The sequence below is a fragment of the Dermacentor albipictus genome, chromosome 3 (genome assembly GCF_038994185.2).
Source record: "Dermacentor albipictus isolate Rhodes 1998 colony chromosome 3, USDA_Dalb.pri_finalv2, whole genome shotgun sequence".
Lineage (NCBI taxonomy): Eukaryota > Metazoa > Arthropoda > Arachnida > Ixodida > Ixodidae > Dermacentor > Dermacentor albipictus.
The window spans coordinates 1,864,027-1,888,130 of NC_091823.1; the positions used below are offsets into that span (position 1 = coordinate 1,864,027).

At 48.3% G+C, this 24,104-nt stretch overlaps 1 protein-coding gene across 2 annotated transcripts in view; it reads left to right on the forward strand.

Annotated features, from left to right (window-relative positions):
- The window catches only part of LOC135919943 (fat-like cadherin-related tumor suppressor homolog), a 375,972-nt gene that overhangs the window by 149,262 nt on the left and 202,606 nt on the right, over nt 1-24,104 (forward strand). For both annotated transcript variants that reach the window (XM_065453965.2, XM_065453966.2), the window contains exons 19-20: nt 12,476-12,605; nt 21,690-22,690. In XM_065453965.2, coding sequence (XP_065310037.2) covers nt 12,476-12,605; nt 21,690-22,690 — 1,131 coding nt within the window. The remainder of the gene's footprint in view (nt 1-12,475; nt 12,606-21,689; nt 22,691-24,104) is intronic.

Consider the following 24,104-nt stretch of genomic DNA (forward strand, 5'->3'; position numbering starts at 1 on the left):
TTTATTACTATTACAGAGAGGACGTCCCTCTGCCAGTGTTCTTTATTGCCGGTAGCAATAAACGTTCTGACAGTTGACGCCGCTGGTTGCCTTATTCGTTCGAACACGACGTAGCCGCGATTCCCGCGCTACGGGTTGGGGAGTAACACAAAGCGACTGCGTGGGGCTAGATCTGGAGCTCGCCTTCAGCCCTAGCCGCACGCAGAGTAGAACCCCCACAGTTTCAATCCTAATTGAGCAGAAAATGAACCAACAGCAACTTTCACAAAATCATGCTCTGGCACCATATTCTGATGGCAACAAAGCTTGTGGGGTCTGATATGTGAGACTCTCTCACACCGTACTCTTGGGACAAAGGAACGACAACACAGTAGTGCAAACAATCACAAGGGCATTTATTGCACCTTTCATAGATCACTGCCTGCTAGCCGAGTTGCTATCCACAAAACATGCCGATGGGCGTGCGACAAATCTAGAAGTCCGACTCACCGCGTCCTCGCGAGCGAATATGTTCGCTCCATGCTGGATCCCAACGCCTGGTCGTTCGCGTGTATAGTCACGCGAATCGTGGCGCGTTCGAAGGCGGCCACGCGAGGCGGTCTCGCAGATGCATCGGTCGCCGCGCGCGCGGAATGTCCGCGCTGTTTGGCGACCTGCCGGGGAAGAGCGTTGCTTCACGTGCAGCACGTCTGTCCCGCTGGCTGTCTCGAACCCAAGAGAGCGCGCCTTGTCTCTCCCGCCGAGGGTAACCCCGCAGCCTCGCAACACTAGCGCCATCTCTCGGACTGCGCTTCAACCACATCGACCGCGCTGACGTCACGCAGGCCACGCGGGACCACAGGAGACGTGCTATGCGGGAAAAACATCAGGGGAGGCGCGAGGGTCGCGCATCCCCACATCCCCCCAACCTTAAATCACTTCTTATTCCGGCGAAACATGTGACACGGTCTAACATTAACCCGTGCTTCGCGAACAGGGTGGTACATGCAACAGTGGTCGCGCTGAGGAAATGTCCACACGCTGTCCATAGCATGCTAGCCGACATTGTCCTTGGGTACACCGCTGGTGTCCGCTGGTCACAGCAGCGGCTTTGCAGCCTCGACAGCACGATCCCAGGCCAGGGCTCCGGAGACGACGACGCAGTAGTTGGTACGAGCAAGCGTCGCTCGCGCCGACTCGCCCTGCTGGCGGGCGCCGCAGTAGGTGTCGGTGACCGCCGGCTCTTTTTTGTCCGCCGCCGAGGGTTGTGAGCTGGATACAGGAGGCCGCTGAAGTCGCCGCGCCGAACTGGCCACAGCATCACCATCCCCGGGGTGGCTCGATCGTAGTCCGGGGCAGCAGCGCAGACGATGTGCAGGTGACGGCAAACCAGGGGTGACTCCAATCACACTGCGTAAACTCAACACACTCGGCAAACACTAAAGTAGTGCAAGGGAGAGGAAGTCTGCATGCGCATCGCCCACGTGGTACGATGTTCAACTCGGCTAGCAAAAGATCGGGCAGCTACTCAGATGCTAAGTTCACGTGAACGAAGCTCGCTTTCTTGAGTCGAACGAGTAATTTCAATTCGTGCGAGGCTAAATAGAATGAGGGAAGCAAATTGCAACACCTCAACGCCACGGTCCACCAGGTTATGTCCCTCCACGTGCGACAGGCAGCTTCGTAAAGCCTTAGGCCTAAAGCGTCGCTACCCTGACAACAACCGGCATCCAAAAAAAAAAAAACACCCAAGATGGGCGCAAAACCGGCAGCCGCGAGGAGACGTCAGCTCTGTGAGGTGGTCCTACTCCGCTCGGTGCACACAGCATCCGAGTTGACGGCGCCCACCGTCCCAGACGGTGTCGGAGCGCCCAGTGCCAGGCCGCAATACCAGTCAGCCCGTCGTGGCACCCGTGGCCCGCGGTCACCCGGCTCCCAGAGCCGCGACTTCATCCGAGTCAAAGAGATAGAAGAAGCTATTTACATAAGAAATTCGGACCACCCACGAGGCTTCCGTACTCACTCGCTTCAGGCTTGCCAATATGCTCCGCGGGCGCTCAGCCTCGCTCTCCCAGGATGCAGACCACGTGGCTCTCGTCCCGACGAATGTCATTTAAAAAACACTTGCGAAAAGGCTTAGCACGTTGACATGTTCAAGCACACTACAGCCACCGTCGCCTCGCTCAAGAAAGCACGCCGCCGACGCTAGCGATCAAAATCCAGGCTAGGCCTACGCTTCGATTCAAACAAAGGTCTCGAACGAAGCAACACTCAAAATTATCGTCCGATGCCCCAAGAGTCCCACGTTGGGCAGCCAGATGTGGGGTCTGATGTGGGATATCTCACACCGTACTCTTGGGACAAAGGAACGACAACACAGTAGTGCAAACAATCACAAGGACATTTATTGCACCTTTCATACATCAATGCCTGCTAGCCGAGTTGCTATCCACAAAACATGCCGATGGGCGCGCGACAAATCTAGAAGTCCGACTCACCGCGTCCTCGCGAGCGAGTATGTTCGCCCCATGCTGGATCCCAACGCCTGGTCGTTCGCGTGTATGGTCACGCGAATCGTGGCGCGTTCGAAGGCGGCCACGCGAGGCGGTCTCGCAGATGCATCGGTCGCCGCGCGCGCGGAATGTCCGTGCTGTTCGGTGACCCGCCGGGGAAGAGCGTTGCTGCACGTCCTGGCTGCTAGCTGTCTCGAACCCAAGAGAGCGCGCCTTGTCTCTCCCGCCGAGGGTAACCCCGCAGCCGCGCAACACTAGCGCCATCTCTCGGACTGCGCTTCAACCACATCGACCGCGCTGACGTCACGCAGGCCACGCGGGACCACAGGAAACGCGCTATGCGGGAAAAACATCAGGGGAGGCGCGAGGGTCGCGCATCCCCACAAGCTGCAGTTGAATGCTATCAAGTACATTATTTATTTCAGGAAATTCTCGGTGCACACACATGCACACACAGAGTCTGCGTTCAGTTCGGCTGTACAACGTGCGGCTTGCTCCAACAACTTCACTCACTCTGTTCTTCGTCGTGTATTCCTGCCATGCTGACCGCGCACACCACCATCCACTACTCTTTTCCCCGCCACACGTGGTTGCCTACCGTCTCGTGCCTGCGACTCTATGCTGCCTGGCATTGACTTGGTACGCTCACAGATTACCCCCCTCCCCCTTTTATCCTGTGAAGGCACATGATAAAGGCTCAGCTGGTCTTCATTAGCGACGCCTTTCTTTTTCCCTGTAGCCGAGTCTTTGAGTCTGTAGGTATTACGCCCAATGCGTGCAGTTGCCCTAAATGGCCCTGTCCATCGAGGGGGCAAACTTGGCTGTGAATCCCATGGCGGCCTTACTCAGTGGGTATGTATCCTAGAGCATCAAGTCGCCAACCTGGTAGGTAACTGGAGTATGCTTTTTGTTGTAATGCTTCGCCTGGCTGGCTCTTGCCAAAGTTAGGTGGTCCTGTGCAAAGGCAGAGGCATCTCGAAGGTGTGCATCCAGGGGCCGTATTCTGAAATGATCCACTTCGGCAATACTGTTGCTTTGGTGATGACTATGGCCTATCATAGTGACTATCAATAAATCAACTGGCTGCTTACCTGTGACAACAGCATGCACTACCAACACGGGGGCTCGAGCACTTCACAACGAATGAGAAAGCACACTGGGCATTTTTAGAGTGGCTTGGGTGTGTTGTTTTCGAGTGTAATGGCCACAGTATGGGTTGCACGCACTGACTATGGTTGGCTATTGCCGCTTTAAGTAAAATAAATTGAAAAAGGAAGTGTGGAATGTTTTATTTAAATGATAAATTATGCTACAACTCACGTGGTTGCGAAACACATTTTTGATGATATGATAAAGTGACACACTGTTTCTGTGTCTGTGTGCCAGCCATCGTGCACCGCCAGAGCGGTATCATCTGACTTGTCTCTACTACACTTCACCACCTAACAGTCACCACCAAACAGTCACCACCAAACAGTCACCACCAACCACGTAAGCATCGCATTGTTTATGGTGCCACTGCCAGCTGTTCCAAGACACTGTCACCGAAAAATGTCGCTTACACAAGGCAACACAATGCAGTAGTCGATTACCAGTCAACAAATATCGCTGCGCAAAACTACGTGCAAGCTGGCACCCAAAGTATACTGTAACCTACCAACGCTCTTGTCTCTACTGCACTACACCAGCAACCGGCTGCGAAAAGATGCGTTCATGTACTCACTATATGTTGGGAGCGCCCGACAACACCGTGACGTCAAACTGACGTAGGCTGGAACTACTGGATGGCGCTGTCTGTTTCCCGGTTTTGTTAAAACAGCCAATCACCATGCGACGTTGGCGGAGGCATGGCCCAGGCGATAGTATCACCGAAGTGGATCCTTTCAGACAGCCCCAGTTCGAACTCAGTTCGAACTCGCAGAATTCGAACTAATGAAAGTCAGAGCTAATGAAAATTATGCAGATCCCACGCACTGTGGATCTGTACTGTGGATCTGCACTGTGGATCTGCACTGTGTATCTGCTGTGGGATCTGCGTATAAGAAAGTAAACATTTGCGGGGCAAATGTTGAATTTCTTAAACGGTTTGTCCAACGCAAGAGGGGTGAGTTGATGTTAAATGTTACCTTGCATGCACCACTGCCGTTTGTCTGCATAATACACAAAACACAAAGAGATGGGTGCTTGCTTGAGGCGTTGTTGTGCGCCATATTCCATAACCTCTGAGAGGTTTGAGCATTGTCATTGCCTTACATGACACATCGCATCATGGCACAAGCATTAAACTTGAATTGGATAATGGGGCTATACATACCGAAACCACAATCAGATTATGAGCCAGGCCATAGTGGCACACTCCAGATTATTTTTGGCACCGTGGTGTTCTTCAATGTGTTCCTAAATCAAAGTGCATGAGCGTTTTTTATTTCGCCCCTGTCAAAATGCAGCTGCCTTGGCTGAATCCGTGGCCTTTAGCAATTCCATAGCTGCAAAGCTATCGCGGCAGACATAGAAGTGTTGATTTCACATGCGACCACTTCCATTGTGTCCCCTAGATCCCGCGGTGCGCTCTAATTAATGCGGCTCTGCTAATGCACACCGTGCGTAAGTTGTCCGCTAGACATATATGCAGAGTTTTATTTTTCAGAAATAGCAGGAACATACCCTACCATACCTCGAACTTAAGTTTATCCAGCATTTTTTTGCCTTCTCACATCACCTTTTCACTATGCCCCCCATTGTACTTGTATGAAAAGTGCGAGCAGAGGGTGGCAAGGCTGTTTTGCGACTCGTTTCGTCACTGCATTGGTTCTACCGACTCCCTGCCCCCATTATATCTAGCTTCCCTCCGTGTGTGTGTGAAGTGATTTTAGGAAAGGAAACGGAAGAGATGAGTGCAGCGCCGTAACTGTCTCCCACAGGAGGGCACCTCAACAGCACTGCACGGGGAAGGGGGAATGGGAAGAAAAAAAAGAAAAAAAAGAAGAGAAAGACAGGACGAATGTGGCAAGGGAAAAAAAAAATGTCAGTGCGGGGCTCAGAGCTGCGCTCTCAAGTGCGTTGCATTGCAGTAGTCTATCAGTGCCGAAAGAGCGTGCTTCACGATGGACGAGTGGGCTGCAGGGAATAGCAGCGCGGTCGCCGTATCGTAAGTCAGTCCCAGTCGCCGATAGACTGTACTACCTTCCCTCTGGACTTGCACGTTGGTAGAAAGGTAAGCACTTGTGGGGTGTCACGGATAATTGCAGCTGTCAAGAGGCTTTCATAATACTAACAGCACGAACAAGATGACAACAGAGTGAAAGGACACAGGACGAGTGAGTCCTTTCACTCCGTCGTCGTCTTGTTCACGCTGCTACCATTATGAATGTATACCAACTCGCCCAACTTTCCACTTTAAGGGGGGAGGCTACCCTCGGATACCAACTTTCTTGTTTATTGAGGCATCTTAATGAAATTTTCAGGATAGACTTGTAGCAAAAGCATTAAAACTACAAAATTTCATGCGGTCATGTTCACTGGTTCTCAAGTTACAGCAATATGTCAGAATGGTGCACATAGTTTTCTCATTCCAGGCCTGGAGAATTTTCAAAAGGTGCTGCAACTGTGAAATTCACTATGGTCATTCCCAGATGGGTACCTCAGGCCAAGACAGAGCCCATTTTTAAAATTTCCTTGCTGAAAAATTTTAGCAGACCACCGAATTTAGTGTTAGTGATTTAAGATTTTATCAATCAAATCTTGATTAAATATCACAAATCGCAAACACAATATATATATAAAAAATGGGCTTGTCTTGCCCTCAGAAATTTATTCCGATGTACAACAAAAAAACCTTTTGGAAATCTGATGAGCGGTTACAGAGATATGGCTGGAAGAAGCAGCCTCACCAGCCAAAAAAGTCATTTTGAGAAAATGAGCTTTGAAAGTTTTAAGCTGCAGGGTCTAAAATGACCCTGCTGTGTAACTGGAGATGTCCTTAGGCACTTTCTTCTTTTGCTGCTTTTCCACCTTCTCTTGCGATCGCTTCTTGGCCTTTTTCAAGTGCAGAGAATCTTTCTCGGCTGTCCGTCGAATGGCCAGGTGGCCAGCTGTTAGCCCCACTGATGAACATAGCTGTTGGGTGGCCCTGTGGCAGCCAGCATTATATCTTCAAGAGTCCTCATGCAATGCTGTCACCACAGCAATCAGCGACGCATGCTGCTTATTGGGCATCAGGGACCACAGCATGGAGTGAAATGATTTGGATGCATTCTGCGTCTTTGCTTCCAGGCAGCGGTGCAGAAAAGAAGCCTGTGAGAGGCACTCGTAAACAGGTAGCAGTGCTTCTGCAACATAGCCTGGAATATTGTACCGATGCTTCGGAGGTGGCACACCATCACTCTTGCTGGCATTATTTTTCGCTTTCACTTGCAGCGGTGGCAGCTTCAGGATCGCGCTCCATGGCTTGAGATTTTCGCTCTGTTACTGACATGCCGCCAACTCCTCGTTGAACAGCAGTGCATTTTTTATCCGCCGCCTCTTTCTAGTCACACGTCAGGAAACGTGTTCTCAAGTGCACAGTGGACGACGCAGTCGCACTGTCCGAGGCAGATGAAAGTGATGACGTGCAAACTGCTGTCGATGAGCACAAAACACCAGGTGCACTCGTCACGGCATATTCGTGCGCCAGTGGAGGAGGAGTCATGTGGCATGAAGGAGCCGATGTTGTGGGGATGCGCGACTCTCACGCGTCCCCTGATATGTTGTTTTCCCGCATAGCTCCCGTCTCCTGTAATCCGGCTTCGCCGCAAGGCCTGGCGCCCGCGGCGGTCGGTGTGGTTGAAACGCAGTACGAGAGATGGCGCGAGTGGTGCGCTGCTAGCGCCGCCTCACGGCGAGGTTACTTGGGCGCGGAAAAGAGAAGGCGCTTCCTCTTTGGTTCGGGATCGGCAAGCTGCACGGACGTTCCGCAAGCAAGTGCACCGATCCATGCTTCTGCGAGACCGTCTCGCGAGGCCTCATTCGAACACACCACCATTCGCGTGACCGTGCACGCGAACGACCAGGCGTTGGGCGTCCAGCATGGGGCGAACATATTTGCGTGCTATCTGGTCATGGTGAGTCAGACTTCTGCGACTTGTTGCATGCCCATCGGCATGTTTTGTGGATAGCAACTCGGCTAGCAGGCATTGATCTATGAAAGGTGCAGTAAATGCCCTTGTGATTGTTTGTACTACTGTGTTGTCGTTCTTTTGCCCCAAGAGTGCAGGTGTGAGAATCCCACAAAGTAGACGACAGCCGGATGCATTATGCAGGAGACCACTACATCATCGCACGCAGCAGCCAATGGGAGTCGCGGGCTCCTCCGCGCCTTTGAGGAGCATGCGCTTTGCTTAATCTCAGCTTCGAGTCTCAGCCGCGGCAAACTTGAAAGCTCTCACGAGCCCTCCAATCATGATCGATTTACGCCTCTCCAGCGCTGCCGCCGCCGCAGGCAGCGCGGAAAACAAAGCATAAGAATGCACGAACAAAACAACACCAAAATGGCGGTGCTCAGGGGAGCGGGGGAGAAATGACGTTCGCACCGAGTAGGAACGTTTTGAGCGCTCGCTCGCCGCTTGAGGGCTGCCGCGGCTCGTAAACTTTATTTGAAATAGTTTTGCGATGAATTAGACATTGATATTTACAGAAATGGTAGTTTATAAGGTGTACTACCAGAACATGTGGTTTTCCAAAAATCGACTTTTTCGCGATTTTTCGGTTTTCAAAGGCTACGTGCCCCCTTAATGTCAAGAGGCTGATGTGGCGATGACCCGGGAGCTCCAGAGGGCATTGTGCACATTCGACGCGTGCGGTCGAAAAGAGTTCCTCTGGTCTCTTTTCTTCTCTGCCACCCTCCTTCTATGTATATACATGCTCTGAACCAACCCCGACGCAGTGTGCTGGACAGCAGCAGCCGCAGCAGCAGCAGTGGGAAAAGTGAAAGAAAAAGGCAAAGAAAGCTTTGCTTAAAAAATCGCTCAGTTAAGGCATCTATATATTCCGACGTAGCGTGAGCGCACGCATGCACACATTGGTCACGTTGGCGAGAACAACGTCATCTATAGTTCGAAGCACTAGCGCAGCCTACATAACCGGACGCGGCCAACGCGGTCTGACGTGCCCGACGTCAAGATGGCTTTTGCTCCATCCGCGTGTTCATTGCGCCAACTGCTCCGACGCGCAACGCATGGCACGGAGAAAGAAGAAGGGCCTGGGCCAATTCACCCACCGTCACAAACAGCCGTTCAAAGTGGCGTGCACAGTAGCGTGCACGGCTGGCGTGCACGGTGGGCACAGCGTAAGCGGCACGCGCCGAAAACATCAAACTAAAAGCGCACATTCGCTCTGCCAACACTCACCACAGGAACAAAGACTGCGCTCTAAAATGTACTTGTGAAACGCACCACAACCTGCTGCGACGTTGGTCTTCGTTGTACTTTTGCAGCTGCACTGGCTGCACGCTGCCGTGTTTCACTATACGAATAGGTGGCGTCCAAATGTATATCTCAGCGATGCTTTCCTTTGAGTAATAGCCACGAATCTCAAAGGCTGTGCTTTTTGCTACTGTGAGCACCTATAAACGTCACTGCCACCATGTTTTAGACATTAAATGGTGCCGCTTCTCTGCAGAACAACTCGTAGAGAAATAGCATAGACTCCAAGATGTAACATAAAAGAAAACATTCAGTGCTGCGTCCGCAATTTATCATGAAGGTATTGAGAGAGGGAAAGAACCGACCTGCAACAGAACTGTTGGCCATGCCTGGCCAGGTGCAAACGCATTTCTCACCAATCAGACTTAAACAAAGGGCTGCTGATGGAAAGAGCAAAGCTGCGCGGTGACACCAACGTCGCCAACGTGCTCCCGTGCACTAGCGCTCTCCCCATCCGTGATGGTGCAGAGTTCGAATTATTGGTGGCATTGGGAGAGGGAGAGAACCGACCTGCAACAGACGTGTTGGCCATGCCTGGCCAGGTGCAAACGCATCTCTCACCAGTCAGGCCTAAACAAAGGGCTGCTGATGGAAAGAGCAAAACTGTGGGGTGACGCCAGCGTCGCCAACATGCTCCCGTGCACTAGCACTCTCCTCATCCACGATGGTGCAGAGTTCGAATTATTGGTGGCAGTGTGGATATCAGTGTGAATTAGTGGGATGCATTACATATTGCTTTCAATATTTTGTTGGATGGACTTCAGTGGCTACTTCAAATTATCTGAAATTTCGAATTAACGAGTTGTGAATTAATGAGCTTTAACAGTATAACACCACACCACAGGTGGTGTGGTGCAAGATGTGGCGAAAAAAAAAGTATGAATCTTTACAGAGTAGTTTCGCAGTGTGATTGCCACCGTAAATTTTGTAAACATTTGAGTGATAACTGTATATCCAGCGCTTTGGTTTCTCACCGCACAGAAGGGCTTCTCAGAATTAACTGGTGCATGGTCAAATGCTTCTAAAGTATAAATTGTTTGAGTCCATTGGAAATTGCATATTTTTATGGTTACGGTTGAACAGTGTTTATATACAGGACGACGTTGGGGGGAATGGTCAAGTAAATATGGCATCAATGAGGCTGCGCCAGCTAACGTCTTCTTTCTCTTCTCCTTGCCCAGCTCATGCCATAGCAATATGGAGCTAAATGGTGACTTTCCATCTGCTATCTAGTGTCACAATGCCATGCTAGCTGGTCCCAAATACGTAGTCTTGCGAGTCGTCGTGAACCATGATTGTGCGTGTGTCACCAAAAATGGCAGGTGCAGCAGCTTTTGCAGTAGTTTTCCTCTTGGCTTTAAAAAGAGCAAGCAATGTCATGCAGCTGTGTAATGGTGCTGTTGCAACTTTGGGTGCCAACAGATTCTTCAAGAAGTGCTTTGTACAGACGATGATGCTAATGATTGCTGTTCGCATCCCCAGATTGAGGTAATCGGGTATTAAATACATACACGGAAGTCTACCATTCTGCCTGCCTTTCCTTGATTTTTCTCTCTTCATTAAAACCTTTGTTTCTAACAGGACAAGTTTAGAGCAGCATGCATTGCACAACAGGCACATCCTCTTTGGAAATGCTATTGCATAACATATAAATACCGTATTTACTCGCATAACGATCACACTTTCTTGTGATAGAAATTGACACAAATTCAGGGGTGCAGTCATTACGCGGGTTAAATTTTCTTTGAAAAGAAAAAAAAGAACGTTTGTTCATCCCACATTTGCTGTGAGATGACAACAGGTCAACAAACAGGCGGCTGCCCCTGTAACAGTGCGGGACACCAAAACAAAAATAGCAGCCAGCGAAGCAAACTGAACGTGCCAAACGCGATTTTATTTCTTCTCGTGAGTACATTATGGGCATTGAAATAGTTTCTTCTGTGTCAGTAATGAATAATATCATCAATATTGGCAAGTTTATGGCGATAACATAGCCATGTCCACTTTTAGGGGACAGAAATAGAGATGGGTGCGCTTAGCTGCCAGTGACATAGAGACACATGACGGGCATGCTGCAAAAATTGCGGCATTAGTCTTCACTGCTATCTTAATATGGCACGTTTCCACTAAGGGGGGGTGAATATCTTAGCTGTGTTACAAGCGTCGGCTTATGAGTATGGTACACTTCTAACATATCAGTGTAAACGTGGCCACTATCGTTGCCGCTCGTGATTTGTTTCGTGCCATGAGTGCAGACGAAAAGAATCGAAAGGCGCCTTTTATGTTGTTGTTGTCGACCAAAACCATTATAACGCCTACAAATAATAAAGCCGAGGCAAGTTTGATTGTAGCTTCTTTTTTTTTTTCATGGAAGTGCGGAAAGGGATGAAAGGAATGAAATGGGGCATCTTCTTAAGAATCTGTTTTATGTGTGCAGACCACTTGATATGTCTTGAAGAGTTGTTCGTGTAGCATTCACAGCATTCAACAGATGGTAAGCACGATAATCATCAGCTAGACTTGGCACATGACATATTGCTGTGGCAAGTTTGAGGTGCGATCATTATGCGGAAAAGAAAAAAATTGAATTTTGACGACGAAATTTAGGGGTGCAATCATCACGTACGTGAGCACGATCATTATGCAAGTAAATATCTTAAGTGTGGGACATCTGAGCAAATTTTTAAATAAATATATTCAATTTGGGTTTCTCGCTATGCATTGAGAGCATGTCTCATGTAATTTAACAGAGAAAGCTAATTAAAGTTTACTGTTAACCCTGGTTTACTTGTAATCATGCTAACCACTTCTGCGTCATGCTGTTGTGGGAAATTTTGACCAAAAATGGACAAAATATTTTATTGCAGAATCTTCGATAGACACCACAGACAATCCTATAGTCTTGCCTAGAGACTCCAAAAATGCATAGCAGGGCGGGCATCCAGGGGTTGTGTTTATGTTCAGTTAGCACCATTGCCTTCTAGAGAAGTGCCACTCTCAGAAGATGAGCTGTGTGCATGGAGTGTCTTCTTCACTCATAGAGCAGTACACTTAATCTTCGAAATAGCTTGATTAATCAGTGAAGTCATGTGTTCTTTTTGGTTAAGAAGCCAACAAAGCTTGAGCTACTGACAGTGCCATTTGTAGACACTCCGCTTACCAAATTGTTTTACTACTTCCACAAGAATAAACTAGCTCTTGTTTGAACTGCCCTACCGCGTGTGTGCTGCCATTTACAAGAACAAAGCGCTCAAATGAAACCAGCTTGTCAATAGCCATTTTTACCAGAAATGCATCAAGGAACCCAGCCCGTCCAAGGCACGAAAAGGGTTAATCTATGCTTAGGGTCTTGTATTATGCACCAGGACAGCAAGTTAATGTAACACTTGTGAAACTTTTTCATGTAACAAAGATACATCCAAGGTGGAACTAGGCCAGAATGGTCAGTCAGAAATCCTGATTTAGATTTAGAATCATGAGCTGTGTGTGTCTTGTGCAGGCTAACCACCGCTTTGCTGCTTGCAGGTTCATGCCTTTGACCAGGACCAAGGGACCAGGCTTCAATACAGCCTGCACGAAGCCCCAAACAATGTCACTGCAATATTCAACATCACTCATGACTCGGGGGAGCTGTACCTCAAGGCACCACTGAAAGGTGAGCACGCAAGCTCGTTGATATACAAGACACAGCCGGTGAAATAAGGTCTGTGGTGAACTTGATTGTGATATAATTATGGAGTCCACCATTACAGTTAAGGGAAGATACTACCGTATTTACACGATTGTAAGTCGACTCGAATGTAAGTCGACCCCCCCATATCGCGTGACCGGAAAAAAGTAAATAATAAGAGAGCATACCCGAGGGCGCATTCGATAACGAAAATTTATTAGTAGCTGACATGGTCACTGGACTACTCGTCTTCACTAGTGCTGCCATCGTCATCGTTGCTGCGGTCCCACAGCGCGTCGTGGTCCAGCGAAATTTCAAATTTGACAAACGACCGCACCGGACATCTTCCAGAACAGCCGCCCACGCCAAATGCACTCAACCACGCGCAGCCATCAGGGAGGCTCTTTTGACAGGTCCGGTTGGCGTAATTTCGCAGTCTTCTGCCGCCAGCCACTCGTTGTACTCACAGCGGAGCAGAACCTTAAAATTAAGGCGAAGGTCCGGGCTTGTTTCATGACCACGTCGCACTTCACTGGCAGGGACCGATCACGCATTTCAGCGACGTACGCCGCAAGCTTAGCCTACAGCTCCGGTAAGCATCCAGACTTTGGCACGTCAGAAATTTCTCACTTATCATCTCAGGTGAAAATTTCGCTTCGCTGCAGTCGCCACTCTCGCACCACCCGTTTAGAAACATCGAAATTGCGGCCTGCTGTGCAGTGATTTGTTTCTTCAGCGTAAAGGATGGCAGCCCTCTTGAACGCTGCTGTGAACGAGTGCCGAACGATTAGTGGGCCTGGAGCACTCATGACGACTGGGGAAGCATAGAAGTAGCACGTAGCCGGCAGTCAAGTAGAACGCGTCAAACCAATACCATGTCAATACCAATGCCTTCAAACAGAGAAAGAGAAACCAGCAGCTGGAGCGGTGTCTGCTCTTCCATAAACTACCGATACTCCCCGCAAGCGCCGCCGTTCTGAGGGTGCCGCCGCAAATGGGAACAGCGGCGCTTCCATCAACTATCAACACCCCCCCATAAGTGTTGCATGTACTGTAAAACTCTCAAAAATGTTGAAAAACCCTTCTGAAAAGCGAACAAACATGCGGGATAGCGAAAAGATACGGGTAGGGCCATAGAGCAAACATAAAATTCTAACTACGTTGTAGCACCCGTTGGTATCGCTTTTTTTTTTTTTGGCGGGGCCATGTTTCGGTTTCGATTGTAAGTCGACCCCTCAACTTCAGACTTTCAAATTTAAAAAAAGGGTCGACTTACAATCGTGTAAATACGGTAGTTTGGAATTTTACTTTCTTTAAATTTTCAGTATAACGAAGTCTGTTTGTATGCGATTTCAATATAACAGAATTCTGCTTCCGCAGCAAAGGAATGCCGAGACAATAAATGGAAACTTTTGCAGACGCAGATGGTCATATAATTGAATTACAAGTGACTACTTGCAAACGCACTTCTTAAAACACACGCGGTGCTACAAGAGCGGCCACCAAAGTGAAGCCGCATCATGTTTCATATAAAATCCAAGTGCAATAAGATCCTATCACAGCACCCCGTGCACTGTGTGCTTTAAGTACGAGTGAAAGCGTGCTAGGGTGCGGAAGAAAGACAGTGGCTTCAGGCACGAGTGCTGCCTCCCGCACGAGACAAGGAAAAGGGGGGAGAGGAGCGAGCTTACGATAATGTGATCAAGCGTGCGCAAGGAGCAGGGGGAAGAAGGTGTAAGCTGGCACGCGTCGAGATTTCTTGCACGGGGCCGTGGCTGCACATGGCTGTAAGCGCGGCTGAGCACATGCGCAGCCGCTCAACCAGCTCTAGTGGTAACATGCCGGGTATCCAGAGTGGGCATGCTGAGATGGAGTGTCATCTGTAACCTGTCTTCCCGCAGGTTTAATATTGAAGGTTGCATAATCTTGTGATTTTCGGTGACCGATTGAAGCGAGAGGCAGACGAAGCATTCGCTACCTGATGCAGGCACTTTTCATGATAGTGTCATCCCAATGCGGACAATGTTATCAGCCGCGGGGGCAGAGTGCATGCGAAAATGTAGCTGGCTTCGCTTAACCCTTTGACGGTTTTAGCCGTACATGTACGGCAGCGGTTTTCTGTCCCGCAAGGTCTTAGCCGTACCGGTACGGATCCGACCCTCCGTTTGAAATTTCGCGCCATAATGACGATGCGTGGTAACCGAGAGGTGCTGCCACCTCTTAGCACTTATAAGATGCGTTTGAAATCGGCGCTACATTCTTGGGGAGATAAACAGTACTGATTGCTTGCTTCAGCGTGTCGCTCAGACTGCGGCAACGCCCCTTTGGCGGTTTCGGTTTCGCCGCGTGATCGCAACGGAGGCGCGCGAAACGTCAATTTTTTCTTTGTCGGCACTCTCTTGCAGGGTGGTGGAAGTTGATTTCTATCTTGGTTGTCGCTGCTCTTAGCTTATTTATCAGTGCCGTCGCGAGGTATTCTCGCTCTCAGTGGCAACGTGCTTTCGTGGTTTCGGTTCCACCGCGTGATCGCAACGGAGGCGTGCGAAACGTCAATTTTTTTCTTTGTCGGCAGGCTCTCGCAGGGGCGGCGAAAGTTGATTTCTATCTTGATTGGCACTGCTCTTAGCTTGCTTGTCACCACCGCTCACGAGGTATTCTCGCTCTCTGCGGCAACGCGCTTACGCGAGGGGGTGCCTCAGACCTCTGCCCAAGGCAGCCGCACGCAGAGGTGTCGTGTGCGCCAACACAACTCCTCGCTCCAAGAGAACAGACACGCATTTTAGGTGTGTAGATTGCGATAAGGCGCTGTGCGTAGACCCGTATTTCAAGGAGTACCACGCTCGGAAATTCTATTGAACATTTTGCAGTTCTGAGTGATGCCGACACCAAAATACTGTTCCTAATTATTTTTTACTATTTATTCCCGGCTTTATATATTTTGTAGATTCAAAATCCGCAATAAACTAATTTGACCACCTGGGAAAGTTTTTTTCAAAATAATTCGACCTTCAAAGGGTTAATTTGTAGCGCCTATGTGAAGATATCGTCAACTTGTCATGAAACCGTATCATTAATTGCTGACTCCCAAATTCATCCGAATGAGTTGTTTTCTCATTCAAATTTGCTTTTTTGACTGCCCAATAATTCAGACAATTCTGTGCCCCTTTTCTATGCAAGAAAAATCAATTGGCGACTGTACTTATGTGCATAAAAGGTCAAATTTCAGTACAAAGAAATTTCGATATATTGAAGCAAATTGCCGATTTTACTTACTTTGTTATACCGAGATTTAACTGTATGCAATCAGTTTTTGCATACCTCATATAGATTTTAAGTAAGGGTGTGTGAATACTAAATAATATATTTTAAACTGATTATCGAATCGTATTGAGAAAAATAAGCCAAATACCATATCGAATACCAGAAAATTTTTCACAAAACTTAATGCTTGCAAATTTTGACCAAGAAAACATGGTGCTGCAGGTGTTCAGGAGTCTCCTAGCATTGCAGAACAAGAATGCAGCAACCTATCAGCTAAATTACGTATGTAGCAATCAAGATATACTGTCACATTTCGGTATATCGAACAGTGTGGTGATCACGAAATAATTCGATATAGCTGGAATTCGGTACATGAAATCGCATAAAATTCGTCAAAAACTTTTACAGATCAATCGATGAATGAACCGTGGCATAGTAACTGTTCACTTGAAGCTTCACACAAAGTATTTATTTATTTGACTGAAAATACTGCAGCAGTGTAGCCTGCTACTTATTGGCAGTCGCGTGCTTTAGCATGGAGTCCTCAACATAGTCTAAACGATCCACAGGCGATAGGCCGATGCCCTCTTTTGTGCCGCAGTAGCGGCGAAGGAGGGCCAAAGCAGTTACAGCCTCAGTTGAAGTCAGGAGCCGGGCAACATCAGCACTTGTTGATTAACCTCGGCAGCGTCTTCGTTTGGCCGCTACTTCCACTACGATCTCCATGTCCATCAATCGAAGCATTTTGAAACACTGTCAATAAGAAAGTATGAAGTGGCGTCTGCCAAGGTGTCTATGAGTGAGCCCGGTGAGTGCGTGCTGTCGCACGTCTTTGTGGATGCAAACCGCCATTTCTTGCGAGACGCGGCAGGCGCAGAGTGTGGCACCGAGGAGTCATTGCGGCAAATGCAGGGCGTCGTTCACATTATCGAGCTAGCCAAGCCGCTGCATGCATACACGGCTATGTTCAAATGGCACCCTCGGCGCATTCAATATGTGCAGCTATAGTAAGCAGCAGTCGGGAACGCCCGTTGCACCACCACTGTCTTCGAGGGTCTTGTGGGAAAGCTCACCGCCTGTCAGCAGAGCGCACATGGTCTGGGGTGGCGGAGTTCGATATATCTATTTTATATCCGAGCCTGTTCAAAATAAAAAAAAAAGAATGCATGCGATTTTTCTACTGATATAGAAAGTTCGATATACGTAATAATTCGATATACAGTGAAGGCTCGTTAAACCGTAGTTGGCCGGAGCTCGGAAAAAGTACATATTAAACGATAGTACTGTTTAACCAAAATAGCATGAGATCGCCCACTTACCTGTCAAAAACGGAACACGGAACTCGGAGAGAGTGCGATGAAAGGGGGAAACACATGCAGTATTTATTCACATCGTGTGACAAAAGTATTATTTTCATTTGATGCCGCGGCGGCCTAGCAGCGACGACAGGGGCCTCAAACTTACTGAAGCTGCATGCCAGCTTTTCAGTGAGCCCCCTCTTCTCGGCAAACACTCGCTGGTAAATTCCTCATTAGTGTTACGTATTCACCGTGCACGCGTGCAGTAGCGCTGCAGAAGTCGTGGGGCACCTCTTTCATTGCGGGGTGCTGTTCTCGTCGCAACGATTGCATTCATGAGGCTGACGTAACGAGCAGCTTCTGCCACTGTCGGGCCTGAATCGCCCGTGCTGTCGCTTTCCGTGTTGTCCGTGTTTCCGTGCTTTCCGCTTCAGATATCTCCTCCATACAGAAACAAGTGCACCAAAAGCAAATGATTGAAGGTCGTGCCGGAGTCTGTGATTGGCCGCGCCCGCCACGTGACTCTAGCGCGGTTCGCCATTGGTCCGGTGCTCGCATCGTCTGCTTGGCTCTTTGCACCTCGCGAGTCTGGACGCCTCCACTCGCCGTAATCTCGACGTATCGAAACGGGCACTATGCGGACATTGCAGTAGCGTGGCCGATTCCTATGCTTGTGGACATTTCAGACTCGCGGCTAAGCTTTGCGAGCATCGGCGACGCGGATTTCGTGACCAAGATTCACACGCGGAATCCTCTGACACGCGGCTAAGCATTTTGCACCTGGGGAATCTCCGACTCGGCGATCAAGCACATCACGCGCGGACTTCTCAAACCCTCGCCTAAGCGTTTTGTGCATTGGCACCTCGTACTGCGCGAGTAAGCGCATCGAGTGTTGACTCCTCGAGCCCGCGACTAGACATATCGTGCGTCGTCACCTCGGAGCGCGCGAATAAGCGCATGGAGTGTTGACTCCCTGAGCCTGCGACTATGCATTTCGCACGTCGGCACCGCGGACTTCGCAAATAAGCGCATCGAGTGTCGAATCCTCGAGGCCGCGACTAGGCATTTCGCGCATCGGCACCTCGTACTGCGCGGCTAGGTACTTCGCACGTCAGCACCTCGAACTGCACGACTAAGCACATCGCGTGTCGGCTCCTTGTATCTGCAGCTAGGCATTTCGCACATCGGCACCTCGGACCCGCAACTAAGCATATCACACGTTCACTCTATTATCATATTGTCACGATAGCTCATAACACGCGAAAAAATCACTCAGCAGCGCTGCTGCGACTGCAAAGAGATGTCGGCTACGAGGTTCGACTTTTCGTCATTGTTGCCTCTGGTGTTACCGTAAAAACCGGAATATAGGTCGAACTTTTTTAAAAAAAAACATCGCGAAAAGTCGACCCTCGACTCATATACTGGACATTGGCGGAAGAACTATGGAAGTCTTGCAACAATGGGCGGATGAAGTAAACAGCCGCCATCGCCATCAGCAGCAGCGCGGCATCTATGGTGGCGTGGCGACGTTGTGGCACCGGCATATTGCGTTTCCATTGTTGCAAAGTTATAATAATTAAAGGCTGCATTTTCATATTGTTTCAAAATGAGCGGAAGCCGACGTCAATTCACCGTTGCCTTCAAGAAAAAGGCGATTGAGTACGCGGAAGCCCACGGCAACCTGGCGGCACAGCGTGAACTTGAAGTATCCGAAAAGAGCATTCGGTAGTGGCGGAGGCAAAAGCAACGTATTACAACTTGCAGCAACCAAAAGAAAACGTCATTTCGTGCCGGATCGTGTCCGGACATATTTCGGACATATTTCGTGCGGGAATATGTCCCGAGTTTGTCAACACGTGTTGTTGTATGCATGTATGCTTGCCTTTGACTTAGGCATTCTGTAGTTGCAATTTTCTAGCAATGCCTTTTATGCTGTTTTTTTTTTCATGTTTTTTTCACTTGGTTAGTGGTCAGAGCAAAGCTCCACATGCATTATCAATGGGATCAGCCAACCATGAATGGTTGATAAGATAATACAATAGAGCGGAAGCTATCACTACCAATCCCAGCCTGTATCTCGACCATTGTCATGCTGTCAGTACAGATTGATGAAAGTACATTTAATGCATGCAGTGAATTCTTATTGGTGACTGCTAGATTGGTTAGGTTTCACTAGTTTCAGTTTTGTGGAGTTGCCGGTGACATGGTCGATGACTACGCTGGCAACGTCTCAAAATGAAAATATAGCTTTTTCTGCTTGACTTGGTGGCCATATTAGCACACAATCGTGTAGTACGAGTCTGAATTATCGCACAGTGTGCTTTAAGGTGTCCGAAATTTTTGTCTTATTTATACGTTAAGTCTATGGGGCTAGTGGCGGTGCCATGGAAGTGTATGAATAATCAAGCATGTCTGAATAATTCACCATTGACTGTATGCCAAAAAAAGGTCGCATGTTGAATAACCTTGGGACATCCATACTAGGTTACCTTAAACAGGCCCATTTGCAATATCCTTTGGACATACATGGTAGGATATCCGAAACTGGTATGCAGAGGATGCCCCACGGTGTTTACTCGATTGTAACAAGAGCTTTTTCGTTATTTTCAACGCCTGAATTTGACCTTCACGTTGCATTCGAATAATGGTGAAATTGACCATTTTAAGACAAATATTGTAAACGGCATGGTCTTACATGTTACGTTGGCAACCTGTACCTTTACGTCTCCATCCTATACATGGAAAAGTTGACCGAAGTCAAAGCTGTTCTTTGTCTGAATCGACACTACTTTCGCGGTGCTTGTGACTGGTGTTTCCGTTACGGTGATAAGCACCCTGTGGTCTTCCATGCTTTTACTCCATTCATTCACGACATTATGATGATGTAGAGTGTTTGGTAGGTCGACGCACACTTCTAGAGACGAGTAATCTTGATGGCCGATGAGCTGGGAAACTTGGCTAGGATTCTGCAGCTTGACATCAATGATTTGGTGATTTGTGGATGGTGGCACCAGTGGGAGGCCCTCTTTAAATTCAAGGCCGGTCGGAAGGGCTCTGTGGGCCTAGTAGGGGCCTGGTATTGCAGCCAAATGAAATGGTTGTGCAGTCATTTAAGGAGTACTTAATCTCAAACAAGCTCGACGGCACACAAGATGAATTGATTCTCAGGTGATCGCTTTCAGCAATAATTTCTCTTTCATGAGACTTAGATCGTCCTGGTACTGAACCTCTCGATACAGCTGACACTGCTCTTGGCACTAATAGCGGGCTTTGCAGGCACCAGAAACACTTGTCAGGGATGCTTTCATTTACGATTCATGCAAAACTCGAATAAGTGAAATTATCTGCTAAAGTGATTGCCTGAGAATACTGCCCAAGGAAAACAAAGATGAGTGAAGAAAAATCTTTACGGAATTGAGATCCAATAAAGGTACCATTGTTTTTCCCCATTCATCTCGTCTTACATTCTAAGAATTTTTTTTTATTATGCATGATCAAAAATTCAACCCTCGTGTTGCAACTGTGGTCACATTATGTTAGAGTAAATATGGTATTTGTCCCCGAAACAGTGCATGGACATTAGGACATGATTTAGGTATCCTATGAATGAAGTGTTTTCACTGGGAACTTGTCATTGTGGTTTTAACGCAATAGCATTAAGGGCCCCGTGCTGCAGAAAGATAGTGAAAATAGAAAGAGGAGGGAAGATAAGTGATGGTCATTAGGGGTTACGGACTGGATTCCAAGGGGAGCGTACCAGGGCGCGGCAGAAAGTTAGGTGGCTGGGTGAGATTAAGAAGTTTGCAGGGACAACATGGCCACCATTAGTACATGACCGGGGTAGTTGGGGAAGTATGGGAGAGGTCTTTGCCCTGCAGTGGGCGTAACCAGGCTGATGATGATGATGATGCCGCAGAAAATCCGGTGTCGGCGTCCTGCGTTTGGCGTCGGCGTCCAGCATCAACCGTCATTACGGCAAAAATTATTCAGAATGATGCAAACTAAACCACCCATGATAGCGTTGGATTGTAATTTGAATGTACGAGAAAACATAATTATATTATGCGAAAACTCAAACAAAGCCTTTTCCAGCATTTCTGCCATTCACAGCCAGCCACGACATTCGCCGTGGCTGGTCACAGAGGCCACGGAGTGGCACTCCCGGTTTCTTGCAGCACTTTCAGATGGTGCTCGTCTCCGCTGCATCGCAGCTCATGCAAGAGGCTGCGTTTCTACTAGGAACTCACCTTTGTGCATAGCATTCAGTGCCACTGTTTCCCAGTAGACACTATGGTCACATAAGTTCCAGTTGCCGGGAAGCATGAGAAGCAGTCAGGGATCTTTGAATGCTATCGCATTCCGCTCTTAAGGGCAAGGCTTAAGTGTCCTCCAAATTTTTGTAGGAGTTGAGGATGTAGGTGTTTCCATGAGCCGTGCAAAGCCGTTGCACTGTTGGTGTCTGACTTGTGAGCAGCCGCATTTCAATGCTACACTGTCTTAACACATGCAGGTGGTGGTGTGTTCCAGTTTTTTGTTCACGTCAGCGACCAAGGTGAGCCGCAGCCCCTGTGGGCTGTGGTGCCTGTCACTGTAGCTGTGGTGCCACCTCCCGAAGAGCTCCCGTCTCTCAGGGTGCCCACTCATGACCTATTTGTGCGAGAGGGCGTAGCACTGGGCAGCCCCGTGCTGGCACTGCCACCTGGCACCACACTGTTAGGCTCCTCCGAGTTCAGCATCGATGCCGAAGGCAATCTGGTGGTTGCAGCGCCTCTTGACCGGGAGCACATAGCCTCACATCATTTAACGCTTCGCAAGGAGACACTCAGTGGCTTGGCCACAGCCTTCGATGTGACGGTGCATATCTTGGATGACAATGACTGTGAACCAGTGTTCGATGTATTAGCCTATAAGACCGCAGTGGCTGAAAATGCTGAGGAAGGGTGTGTTGTGGCTCGGCTGGTGGCGCATGACCCGGATGTTGCACTGCGGAAGTTGACATATGAATTTTATGAGGACACCGACCCAGCGGCAGACATCTTCCAGGTGGACCCATCAAGTGGGGTTGTCATGACTCTAGTGGCGCTTGACCGGGAGGCTGTGCCTTTCTACAACTTTACAGTAAGGGTACGTGATGATGGTCTGCTGTCCTCATTAGCTTCGGTCTACGTGGAAGTGTTGGACGTCAATGACAACCCCCCTGTGTTTGAGCAGACCCGCTACCAGGTGCAGGTCTCTGAGGATGCTGTTGCCGGCACTGTGATTGCCAATCTTCGCATAGAAGATGCAGACCAGGAGCCGGCGCCTGTTGGATTCTACATGCTTTCAGGTGACCCTGGCCAGCAGTTCTCAGTGCGTAGCAATGGTGACGTTTTTGTACAGCGACCTCTGGACAGAGAGGCAGTGCAAAACTACACCATAAAAGTGGTGGCCACTGATGGCTTGCATGTGGCCACAACTCAACTGGACGTAACTATCCTGGACACCAATGATAATCCACCCATCTGCCTGAAGGTGAGATAAGGTGCCTGTGCACAGTGTGGGTTCATATGTTCTCTTAAGCACAACTGCTTGTTTTATTTGCTGTGACTGGTTGTAATGAAGTGTAGCTAATCTAAGTGTAGCTAATGCAACTATTCTCTGTACTGCAACTGTTTGTTTTCCTTCTCTCCTCTGAGCTAAAATATGTTACTGCGAGACAAGCTTACTCAACTGCATACTTGCCAGTTTTCCTGAATTTTTCATAAAGTTTACAAATTTGGGCTCATTCTGTGATTTCACAATTTTTGCATCTTGTTCTATTGAAAATAAGTTCTGATTCTGAAAAATATTTGAGATCTTAAAATTTTTCACACAGTGTTCCAAGAAAAGTCTATAAAAAAAAATAGGCAATGTCAAGGCTGCTGAGTGAGTCGCAATGTTCATAAAAAGACTAGATTCTTGTCGGTCTTTGCTGTTCCAAATTTCCATTGCTTGTGTTCTGCATCAAATGATACATGATTGTTAATAAAATGTGTATTTTACTAGGGGTGTGCAAATACCAAATGGTAGATTTCAAATCGAATATAAAACTGAACAAGGAATAATGAAGCTGAATATGAAATCGAATTTCAGATATCATAAAACTTAACGCAAAGCTTTATGCTTTGAAATTTTGTGCAAACAAAACAGTGCTGCAAAAAGGCACGGAGTTGCTCATGCTCGGGGCACTACTCACATTACGTAACAAGACGGCTGCTAGCTATCAGTAACTTAGGTACCTAAGAATCAAGATGTGTAGTATGGTGTGCTCTTATTAATTGAAGGAAACCTCAAATTAGTATGTCAGCACCGATAACAGCTGAGTTCGTATACGCAGGTCTGGAAAATGTTTTTTATCAATAGATTGTCTGATGAATAGAATAAAGTGATTTTCTCCCTCTGAAGCTGAAGAAATAAACAAGTTATGTTCTCCTGAATTCTAATGAAATTTTCAGTCACACTGGGCTTAATGGCAATCTGGTATAGCTTAGGAAGTTTTGCTTTTCAATTTATTTCCAGAAATGAAAAGAGTTTTTCCATCTTTATGGGCAAGTCGTTTCTGTGGGTTATTGTCAGCTCGTTAAAGCTAATCTGCATGGCAAACGAAAGCAGGCATTGTGTGTCACATGACTCGACAACGCACTGCACAGTTATCGGCGATGCACGGGTCGACTGTGGTCAGCTGCTTTTGGTGTCGTTTTTGCCTGTCATAGGTTCTCAAATTAGGAGCCCTAAGGCAAGTTCATGTGATGTGATTCATCCCCTTTCCGCGTCCATGTAAATGCATCTGCAGCCGGGGGTCAGCGCACTAATTACAGTGGAACCCTGGTTATACAACCCCTGGTTCTGCGATGACCCAGGTTTTACGGCAGATTAGCGCAGTCCCGGCGAAGTCCCCATAGAAGCA